General features: G+C 49.5%; 1 protein-coding gene across 1 annotated transcript in view; it reads right to left on the bottom strand.

The window, feature by feature from the left end:
• The window catches only part of KIAA1755 (KIAA1755 ortholog), a 37,851-nt gene that overhangs the window by 21,554 nt on the left and 4,342 nt on the right, over positions 1–11,955 (bottom strand). Inside the window, exons 2-3 of the mRNA XM_005858257.2 lie at positions 3,070–3,267; positions 656–2,006 (exon numbers count right to left, since the gene is read on the bottom strand). Coding sequence (XP_005858319.1) covers positions 656–2,006; positions 3,070–3,267 — 1,549 coding nt within the window. The remainder of the gene's footprint in view (positions 1–655; positions 2,007–3,069; positions 3,268–11,955) is intronic.

The following is an 11,955-nucleotide window of genomic DNA, read 5'->3' as shown; positions in this document are numbered from 1 at the left end:
AGGAATGTCCTTCTGACTGAGAATGATAGCTTACAACTATTGATCTCCTACTGTGTGCCAGGCATTGTGCAAAGCTCCTGCCCTCTGATGTCTCTTTGAACCTCAAAACAACTCTGTGATGCCCGGCTGGCGTGGCTCAGTGGTTGTCCAGGGCTATACCCATCTAGGAGGCCATGGTTTAATTCCCGGTCAGAGCATAGGCCCCGGTTGCAGCTCGATCCCCAGTGTGGGGCTTGCAGGAGGCAGCCGATCAATGACTCTCATCATTGATGTTTCTATCTCTCTCTCTCCCTCTCCCTTCCTCTCTGAAACCAATAAAAATATATTTAAAACAAACAAACAAACAAAAAACCCAACTCTGTGAGGCAGGTGAGATCCCATTGCTCAGAGAGGGAGAACTGAACTTGGAGAAATGAAGTCCTTGACCAAGGTCACCCAACCTGGAGTGTGGACTCAAGCCATCAAAACACAGTCATAACCCCTTGCTCAATTCCAGAACCAAAGCCTTTAAGCCTCTTAACATGTCACCTGGTTCTCTGAACTGCTGAGACTGAGCAGCCAGGTGGCTCTCTGTCCCTAACGGCCTGCACCACCTTGTCACTCGATCCGGTCAGAGAACAGTTCCCCTGTCCAGCTCTGCAAGTGGACACCTTACCTTTCTCCAAGCACTTGGCTCGGTTGGGTTTGGGAGAGTAGAGTGAACACAAGGCCTTCCAGGGCCCGTCATGCTGGAGCGAGGCTCTCTCTGGGGGCACGGGAGCTTGCCTCTGCCCCTTCAAGAATGAGAATTTGAGTCCGAGAGATGGGGATCTGGAAGAGGAGGTGTTTCGACCAGGGCCAGTCATGGGCTTGGGAAGTCTCCCACTTCCCTGTTTGGTCCTCTCTCCCATCTTGGTCTCAAGGGCTGGCGCAGCAGGAGGAGAAGCTGGGCACAGCTGGGGACAGGATGCTTGTTTTTGCCCAGGCCTGAGCTGGACCACATTCTCTGGGTTTCCCAGAGGTCCCTGCCTCTTGGAGGCAGCTGACTCTTCTGAGACATCTGTTCTGAGGCCAGAGGCACAGTGCAGTGGGTTCTCAAGGACGTTGAGGTAGGGCTCCTGGGGCTGGCGCTCTAAGTTGTGGGAGGGGGCTTTATGGTTGACCTTTCTCTTCAAGCTCAAAACGCAGGGATCTTCCTCCAAGCTTGCTGGCTTTGCACAAGCACACTTTCCCAGGGGAGGTCCCCCACTGGTCCCTGAGAGAGGCAGCATCCTTTGGGACAAAGGGATTCCTTTAGTTCCAGATAGCTCCTCCAGTGCCCCAATAGGACACCCACGGGATGTGTCCACCTCCCTACTCACAGGCTCTCCTCTGCTCTCTTGGGAAAAGTCCAGGAGAGCCACATACTCTCCCTCTAAGTTCTGGCTGGCCACATCGTCCATCCTGAAGGCCACCTCCCCAGGCCTGGCTTGCTCCACCTTGATAAGTCCGGGGTACTTAATCTCATATGTCTTGTCTTTACCCTTGGCCAAACTCTGGCCAAGCAGCACCTGGCTGCCTGGAGACCTGGCCTGGTGCAGCTCTTGGGGGCCACTCAAATCCAGTGCCTCTAATTGAAGGGAACCCCAGGCCGGGGAGAGAACAGTCACTGCTTGGGGTTTGTCATCCACAAACTCTGGGCTGGTTATCTTGGTCCAGGGCACAGGAACAATCCCCTCTTCTGAAGCTACCAGACAGTTGTGTAGGGGACTTCCCTCAAAGTCATTGTTGAAGGCCTCCAGCCACTCCTGGGTGAACAGTGTCGGGTAGGATGACACAGGAACAGGCTTCGTGTCCACTGTGCGGAGGTCTAACGAGAGGCACTTGATCATGATGCAGACAGACTGCTCCTCCTGAGACTCAACTTGAAGGTAGAAGTCACTCTGGCGCAATAAGAGGGGATTGAGGGGGGCCAGGTGGACCACAACCTTGTCCTGCAGGCACAGCGGCCAGCCCTGATGCAGGAAGAGGCAGTGTGTATAGGGGGCCTGCAGAGAGAAGGGGATGATGTCAGAGAACCTGACCCTGAAAACCCCACCTGTGGATCTGCTCCCTTTCCTCTCCAAGAAGGAATCTTGAACAGGTTGGGGGCTAAGGTGAGGCCAGAGAGGTGCCGAGGATGTAGCATCTAAGGAAGCCCCGCTGTCAGGGTCCTACAAGTCGCACAGCCCTGAGAGTGAGTGCCTCTGACATGTACCTTTGATGCCTCTTGTCTCACCCTGGTCCTGGCCCTGACCTTAAAAATACTTGCTAACCTACTGGTCCAAGAGAGAAAAGCTTGAGTTCTAGGCACTAGTTAGCAAGTCCATTACCCATGAGGATTGCCCTACTGACTCATGCTCCCTTCTCCTCCCCATCTATCAAGCCTGAGCCCTCCCCGATAATCTTATATAATCTGGCTGCTGTGATTGGTCCAGGGATGGACACAAGACCCAAGCCTGGCCAATCAGGATCCTTCCTTGCAATTTTTCTATCTGCAGCTGATGGGAAAGAATTCATCTTCCCCTCCAGGAGATGGTTTGAAGCCAGAGCGGTCCTGGGCTCCAGCCTTGTGGGAACACTTAGCCTCTAAGAATGATGCTGGCAAGCAAGGAGAAGCAGAGACGGAGACAGAAGGTCCTTAAGGAAATTGATGGTGGATAAATTTGGGTCAGAGGCCAGAGCACCCTGTCCCTGTCTGAGGAAGGAACCATCATTTGCAGTCAATGAGTCCTGCCTAAAACACTTTTCTTCCCATTTTGCCTCAGGAGCTGCCTCCCTGAGATCTGGGTTTGAAGGGATCTCGGAAGAAAGGCCTCAAGGGCTTCAGAGGAGGTCTGGAACATTCTCTGCTATTTCTATTGAAGCTGTTCTACTTCAGCCAAGGCAACCTGGCAATGCCCACAATGCCAACCCCAAGGCAGGCTCCTGGGGGCCGGGGAACCCACACGACCCTTTATCCACGCCTTCCTCCGCGCTAGTGAAAGTGCAAACACAACGGGCTCCTGGATGTCAAGAGTAAAGGGCCAGTGGCCTTCCTGCTCCATTTGGAGGGCATCCTTTGGGACTTACACAGGCTGCTTCTCGGACTTGCTCACATAGGCGCTTGGCAGGGATCAGGAAATCCAGGAGGAAGCTCAGCCCGTCCCCCCGGAAGTCAGCGTCCAGGAGGTGGAACACCTGCCCCAGGACAGTGGGCGCTGTGGCCTCAAAAGGTGGGTAGAGGCCTGCCAGGGCATTCTGGATGGCTGCGTCCAGGGATGGAGGGTCCTGGGGGAACAGGAGAGGAGGATAAAAGTGATAGTAGCAGTAATTACAAGGGTAGAAGCCACTTCCCATGACCTTCCAGGCCCCATATGACTAAGGCCCCTGTAACTCTCTGACCTCCTCTCCTGCTCCTTCCCCTCACTCACCTCCTCCAGCCACACTGGCTTCCTTCCTGTTCCTCCACTCGTGACCATCCCACCTCAGAGCCTTTGTACCGGCCGTTCCCTCTGCCTAGAATACTCTTCCTCAAGACATCCTCATTGCCTCACTTCCTGCAGGTCTTTGCTCAAGCGTCATTCTCTAGTCCAAGGTGGAATGGAGGAATGAAGGAAGGCATCCAGGTCAGGGTCAGAGGGAAAGGGGAGGTCAGCATCTGCCAATCCCACCACCTGGATGACCTGCAGACCTGCATTTTGAAGCTGAGCTACCAGTGAATCTGAGCCTAGATCAGACAACCCCAGTCAGTATGCAAGTGCCTGAGTGATAATAAGTGGCTGTTTTTTTACTACTGAGTTTTGGGGAGGTTTGTTACACAGAAATAACTAATTGATATAAGTCTATATAATTAACATATGAGTCCCAGATTCGTATATCCAGCTGCTTTCTGGACACCTCCCCTAGAGGTCTATCAGACACAGACCATCAACATATTAAACTCAACTCAGTACCTTCCTTAACCTACTCCCCCCGCCCCCACATCCCCATGTCAGCAATGAGCCCACCATCCAATCAGCTGCTAGGCCAAGAAGTCTGCTTATCATGCTGCCCCCTCCTCCTACCTCCCCTGCCCACAAACAGCCCTCGGCCATGACCTGTACAGTCTTCTTGCCTCCCACAGCTCACCAACACACCCGCTCTGCTCTGTTCTGCTCCCCTGACCCCGCCCTGATTCAGGTCCCCATCACCTGTTCCATTGAATCACCTCCTCTTTGGCTTCCAACCTCTAGTCTGCCTCACTTCCAGCCACTCAACCAGGACCCCCGACTTTCTCAAGTGCAAGCCTGACCTCCTCAGTCTCCTGCTCAAAACCTTAAAGGTTCCCCATTGCCTTCAGAAACCATCAGCCTCCAGGCATCCGACCCTCCGTGATCTTGCCACTGTCCGCCTCTCTGGTCTCCCCTCCAGCCTCACTGCCCCTCTCATGCTTCAGCCACGATGGCACATGCGTTCCCTCGCTCACCTCCAGGCCTTTGCACATGCTGTTCCTTCCCCCAGGATGCCTTCCACTTCTGTTCCCTCTTCATCTGGCTAACTCCTTCTCATCCTTCAAGATTCAAGTCCACCGTCATCTCTTCCAGAAGATTTTCTCTGACCCCTCCCCCGCCCACCGTACACCCCTGGGTCAGGTGTCCCCTTTTCTGGGCTTCTACGGTGCCCCTGTCATAGCAATTCCCACACTGATTGTTGACTCTCTCAATGGACTCCAGGCTCCCTGAGAACAGGAATGGTAAGCAGAATGAGGGTCCCCTAAGATGCCCATAGCCTAGTCTCTGGAACCTGTGAACATGTTACCTTATAGGGCAAAGAGGAACGAATGCTGCAGATGAAATAAAGGTTGATGATCAGCTGATCTAAAATAAAGAGATCATCTGGGATTATCCAGGTGAGCTCAATCCAATCACAAGGGTCCTCAAAAGTGCAGGAAGGCACAGAAGAGGCAGGAGCCAGAGGGAAATGTGACTATGGAAGAAGGGTCAGAGAGATGCGATGCTGCTGGCTTTGAAAATGGAATGGGGACGGCTCTTAGGGGCTGGAAAACACAGCAGGTTCTCCCAAGAGGCTCCTGGAAAGAATGCAGCCTGCCAACGCCTGATGTGAGTCCAGGGAGACCCCCGTTGGACTTCTGCTCTATAGAACTGCAAGACAATTGACTCGCGTTGCTTTAAGTTACTACGTTTGTGATCATTTGCTTCAGCAGCAATAGAAACTGACACAGCAGGCACTGGCTCCTATTGCTCTAGGGCAGCGGTTCTCAAGCTGTGGGTCTCGACCCCTTTGGCGGTCGAACGACCCTTTCCCAGGGGTCGCCTAAGACCATCCTGCATATCAGATATTTACATTATGATTCATAACAGTAGCAACATTACAGTTATGAAGTAGCAACGAAAATAATTTTATGGTTGGGTCACAACATGAGGAACTGTATTTAAAGGGCCAGAAGGTTGAGAACCACTGCTCTAGGGTCTTCAGTCCCTGGCACAAAATAGGTGCTCAGCAAATGTTGTGGAAAATGGAACAAAATGTTCCCCTCTCAGCCACAGTTTTTCCATCTGTAACATAGGCAAGTTGGACAAGGCCAGAGGTGTCCATCCAGATACAATAACAGAATCCATGGATATGATTTTCAACCTTTGAGAAGCATATGGAGGCCATTCTGGGCACCCCAGCTCCGAGACCATCTATCGAGGAATGTATAGGAAGAGGAGAATAAATAAGAATCACCATGTATATAGTAGGGGTCCCTGGAGACAGGGAAATAACACTGGGCCTTAGAGGAGGAGGAAGATGGCATTTCTCGAGCCCAGCAAGATGCCAGGAGGCTGTAAAACAGGGAACACTAGCCCAGGGCATTTAGACAAATGTCAGTGTCACCGCTGTGTCTTCAGTGCCCACACAGTGCTGGGCACCAGACAGCCCATCACTGCTTGTAGAATGAATGAGTGGATGCCTACAGCCCCCGCTCTGCAGGAAAGAGGCACCTGGCACTGTCCTGGTAGTAAGCTCAGGTACCTGATGCCGAAAGTGCACGTGCCCAGGAGGGGGTGTTTTCACACTGAGGGGGAGGAGGGTCTTTACTTTGGCAGACTGGTTGGCTCATCTGACCTGGTGTCCCTTTAGGAACACCACTCTGTATCATTGTAGAAAAAGAGGCAGATATACCAGCATTTGCTGACTATAGGCCAACTGGAGTAACTGATTTAAAGCCACAAGCACCACCACCTACCCCTCCCCTGGCGACCCCTGTTCCTCCAACTCCCCAACCTGTAGCCTCTACACCGTCAGCCACCCGCCCGGCTACTCCTGCTGGACCAAAGGGAAGGTTGTTTATTAGCCCTCTTGCAAAGAAATTGGCAGCAGAGAAGGGGATTGACCTTACACAAGTAAAAGGGGATTGACCTTACACTCTTCCAATGCTCCCCCAAGCAAGGCTAAGCTCCAACAGTTATTCACCCCCAGTCCGTGCACTCCTAATGATCGCGGTGGGAATGGGAATAGGGAGTTAGAGGACCACGTCTAATATCCATGAGCACAGACACACTAAGTCGATCAAGCAGCACGTCCCCCGCCACAGGCCCTCCCCACACCACCCGCCTTCCCTGGGGCATTGGCCCCCGGGTTCCACATCACTGTGCCACCTGGGGCAGCTGCCTTCCTTCCCTGGGCCTCTTTCCTCGTGTGCACATGGAGTTGGCCTAAGTGTGTTTCATTTTGTTTTTGGAACTTTAGTCATTCACGGTCACCTTCATGAATGTTAGCATATGCTAGCCATTTTTACTATTAGCACTTACTGTTTTTTTTCAAACCCACTCACTTTTTAAAGACTTGCATAATTGTATTTTAAATGGAGACTCTGTGTCACCATACTGGTTATGAGAATGCAGCCAGATTGCCCAGGTTCAAGTTCTGGCTCTGCCACTTACTGGTCATGTGACCTGGCAAGTTTTTTGTTTGTTTTTTTTTTTAACTCTTCTCTGCCTCAATTTCCTCATGGGTAAAATTGTACCTGCCTAAAAGAGTTGAAGGAGATTCAATGATAAAATAAACATATTCTCTGCATGGGATGGCCACCTAGTAAGCGCTCATTAAGCAACAGCCATCACTGCTACTTTTGTGTTCATATTACAGTTATTATTTTGTCATCACTTTAAATGGAAAAATCTGTATCAACTGGCATAAATACAATGAAACTCCAAAAATAAACCAGCAATGCATTGGGTGGTTTTTATATTATTTTATTTATATAAATATGTTTATATTTATTATTATAATAGCTATATTATATATCTTATATAAGTATATTTATATAAATATTATAACAACTAAATAATAAATAGTTCTTATGTAAAATTATTTTACTGCTCTATTTCTATAAATTATTTAAAAATTTTAAATCCTCACCTGAGGATATGTTCTTGTTGTTTTATTGATTTTAGAGAGAAAGGGAGAGAAACATTGATGTGAAAGAGAAACGTTGATCGGTCGCCTCCTGCACACAACCCAATTGACATTGAACCCACAACCTGGGCATGTGCCCTGACCAGGAAATGGGACAACACTCCAATCAACTGAACCACAGGGCTAGAAAATATTTTTTAAAAGAAAAAAAAATAATGAAAACAAATACTGCCATTAAATTCTAGAGACAGCTGGTCACTTCCTAAAGGCTCAATAATTTTCTCTCTTCCAAAAAAAGGTTGTCCTGCATTAGGAAAGTGGTAAAAGACAGGCAGCGTTCTCTCTGGGTCCTCAGGAGATCAGAGAATTCAGAAGGGACCGACTCTCAACACACCATTCCATGTCATTTAGTTCCAGTCTGTGTCCCAGCTGTGGTCTGCATCCCAACCTCTGGAAGCAATGAACTAAACCATCTCTTCCTTGATGTGCCTCAGTTTCCAAATCTGTAAGTAGGGATTCTAGTTCTTATCCTGTCTCGCTTAGAGGTTGACCTGGAGATACAAGATAACAGATGTAGGGGATCTTGGGAAAAGTAAAAGGTGATGCTGCTGCTGCTACTGTTATTAGTTACTTATTTTTACTCATCCTGTCAGACGAAGCTCAAGTCCTGGCCTCCGTGTAAAGACATCTTCCCCCTCCTGGTCCCTTCCACTTACCGTCACCCCAAGAATAACAACAGTGTCCAGACGTCTACTATGCACCAGGGCCTCTATTCATACTCACTTGCTTAGGCACACGGAGATCTTAGGGGCTAAGCAGAAACATCCCATTTTTCAGATCAAGAAACGGAGGCTGATTTTGCCCAAGTTCCCACAGAGAAGACAGAGCCAGAATCCAACCCAAGTTCGGATCAACCAAGTGTGCCCTCCTCTCCGGTCCTTATGCTGGTCTGTCTTGGGGCCACCAGCAGCCGCCAGCCTCAGGGGTGGCCTTCCCAACGGCCCCTCCTGCGCTGTTTCGCGTGGCCCTGGAAAAGCTGTTTGCCTCTCACAGACCAAGGCTCGCAGCCTGGGACGCCCTTGGCTTTCACAAGTTGGCTCAGCTGCCTGCACACACGGTAACCATTTAAGGGGCAGCCAGTAACGAGGAAGAATGTTCCAAGTTAACAGGACTCCGAGCTCTTGGCCAGAGCGTTACCTGCCACAGCCTGAACCCCAGGGGCTCATAAGCTGTCCATGTATTGGGGGAAGCACGCCGTGAAGGGGACCAGGCGGCTGCAGGAAGGAAAGCTGGCGACTCTCCATCCACAATCGACCTGGCAGCCCAGCCTGGGACCACAGGAACCCAAACATCGCCGGCCAGACGTGGGCCCCTCAAAATGATTTCCATGAAACTTAATCGACCCGTTTCCATTCCTTCTCCGTGAGCGCAGCCCGGCTGGGCCTTTAACTGTTCCTCGGCAGGAGCCCAGGCAGGAGACAGCGTGACGCTGGAAGGGAAGAGGGGAGACCGGCCAGAGCGGTGTGCAGCCTCAGCCCCGCCCTGCAGCCCAGGCCAGGGAAGGAGCCCCCAAGGGGACAGGCCGAACCAGCCCACAGGGCTGGCGCCTAACAATGCTCACGGGCCTTCTGGACTGACATGGGGACCTTGTATGGAGCCGATGGACCCCCAGCAGTTCCATTTGGGCAAGGGGAGAGAGAAGAGGAAGGTTTTTGTATACTTCTGTCTCAATGTCTTTGTAATGAGCCTCTATTATGATTGTAATCCTGAATATTATCTGTATATAGTAAAATAAACACACATGAAGTGCACAGGGTAGTTACATACTCCTGTGACTACTGCCCACATCAATATACAGGACTTCCACCACCCCAAAAAGAGGCCCCCTCCCCGGCCTCCCCCACCCCAGGAGTAGCCACTCTTCTGACTATTGGAATGTTTTAAAAGAGAAATCCCCACAGTCTGCTCTCCACTGTGGAAAACCGTGTGTGAGCCAAGAGACCATCAAAGAGTGTTAACGGTGGTTCCCCCTGAGGGCTGCGAAGGGGAGAGGCACCATTTTAATTCTCTTCGTAGTTTCACTGGATTTTCCAAACATTCTGTAACCAGCTTGTAGGACTTTTATAATCGTTGGGGGAAAATACAAGTGCGATGGTGTGTGTTTTTAAGGCTGGTTCTCTTTTGAAATGGTCTCACCAGATGTTGTTAGTTGGGCCTTCTGAGATGTGGCTGAACTTTTCTTAAATGTCCAGGTTTATCGTTTGCTCCAACAGGCAAAATTTTAGTATCGCTTAGCATCGGCACCTCCTAGCTTGGGAAGGGAGAGGACTGAGAAAAGCTGAGGTGGGCAGTGTCTTAAGGCTGCCCTCAACGCCTGCTCCCCACCAGGGCTGAAATGCCTAGGGAAGGTGGGATTACATCCTTGACTCACAGGGTGACCTGGGTATCAGTTTCCTGATGTGTAAAATGTAGGCATTGGTATCCCGGCTGGTATGGCTCAGTTAGTTGGGCTTTGTCCCATGCACCGAAAGGTTGCCGGTTCGATTCTGGGTCAGGGTACATGGCCGGGTTTCAGGCTTGATTCCCGGTAGGGAGCATGCAGGAGGCAGTGGATTGATGTTTTGCTCTCACATATATGTTTCTCTCTCTCCCTCTCTCCCTTCCTCTCACTCTAAAAACCAATAAAAAACTGATGAAAAAATCTTTTGATGGGGGCATTGGGTTTATCTCTCCCCAAGCGCCCTTCCAGCAGGGCCATTCTAGAATTCAGATATAATTAGACCTAGGGAGAGCCTAAACCAGCAGCCACAAATGCAAATGCCTACAGGGGCCTGACAGGTGACGTGGAAGCCAGAGTGAGCCAAATGTGAGAAGACAGGCCTTCTAGCACGTTGGCGAATGGCCCCAGCAGTCATCCTCGGTGTCTGGGAGGCAATAGGGAGTAGTGGGGCCTGAAGCACACGCCTCATCTCGTCAGCTTTAGCCGAGGGTTGCCTTAGCCAATGATCTATTGATATTTTAGTAAAACCTCCCAATTTTTTAAAGGTTGGCCAAAACAAATACATCTGTGAGCCAGATACACCCAGTAGGTGTCAGGCTGTGACCACCAGCCTCAACTACCTGGGACACTCCTCTGAATCTCCAGGCTGGAGATTCTAAAGCCAGCATCCTGTTGCTCTGGCTGCCAGAAAGTTCTTGCTCACTTCCAACTAAAACTTCTGCCCGAAATCCTTATTTTTGTGTGGGTGGAGGTATGAGTGAGAATTGACTTCTCATAAAAAAAAAAAAAAAAAAGCTTTCAGAAACTGGAAAAAACATTCCAGTTGCAGTAAACTGAGAAGCAAGTGGGTGTCAGATTACCCATGTTCAAGCCCAGCCCTGTCATGTCCCGTCGGTGCACCCTTGAGCAGGTCACTTCACCTCTCTGAGCCTTAGTTTTGTATTTGCTCATCCCTTTCTCTCCTAGCCCTTTGCCCCTGCCCTAGGGTTCACCATCTCTCACCCAAACTACATGGCAATAACAATTATAACTACAGTTTCTTCTTACTGAGCAAGCCTTCTATGTCAAGCCTATGCGAAGCACTTTCCGTATATTATTTTATTTCATCTTCCAAACAAGCCTATTGAATGGGTATTTTTATTCCCATTTATAGGCTCTACTGCCAGTTAATGGTAGAGCTGGGGCATGAACCTGTGCAGATAACTACCACCTCTTCTCCAGGCTCCCTGACACCACACCAGGCTCCCATTGGCCACCACAGTGGCCTTTGTAACCCTCTACTGCTCAGCAACCTTGAGTGACTCCCCACTGCCTAGCAGCTCAGCCTGGCATTGGTGGCCCATCAGTCTACACCCAGCATACCTTTCCTACTCTTCTAACACACTTTACACTCTAGCCAGGGCTTCCCCATCACCCACATGCTGGGAGCCTAAGTTTTTCTTGCTATTCATCTGTCCTCATTTACTGTTTACTTAATATTGTTTATTATTTACTTCACACTCATCTTTTGGTCAATTAATTTTCAACTTAAATACATTTATTTGTATCTATGATCACATGTGTATGTTAATTTGGATTATTTCCTAACACTCATCAAGATGAAAAGCTGTAAAATAAAAAATGTTCATCTAAGTGCCATCTAAAGCCTCTCCTTCAAGGTAGTATGCTAAGTGCAATAAGTCAGACAGAGAAAGACAAATACCATATGACTCCACTTAAGAACAAATAAAATAATTCTTCAGTAAAGAACAAAATAAATGAACAAACAAAATAGGAACAGGTTCATAGATACAGAGAACAAACTGATGGCTGCCAGATGGGAAGGGGGTTGGGAGGCTAGGTGATCAATAATCAATAATATTGTAATAACTATGTATGGTACCATGTGGGTACTGGAATATGAGGGGGAACACTTTGTAAAGTATATGATTATCTGACCACTATGCTGTACACCTGAAACTAATCTACACTAATAAAAGACAAACATGCAAATTGAACATACCTTCGCTATGCCTTAAGCCACGCCCACCAGCCAATCAGAGTGACTATATGCAAATTAACCCAACCAAGATGGC

Source organism: Myotis brandtii, unplaced genomic scaffold (genome assembly GCF_000412655.1).
Source record: "Myotis brandtii unplaced genomic scaffold, ASM41265v1 scaffold1163, whole genome shotgun sequence".
NCBI classification, from domain to species: Eukaryota; Metazoa; Chordata; class Mammalia; order Chiroptera; family Vespertilionidae; genus Myotis; species Myotis brandtii.
Note: the sequence above shows the minus strand (reverse complement) of the source record. Positions and strands in the feature narration are given on the sequence as shown.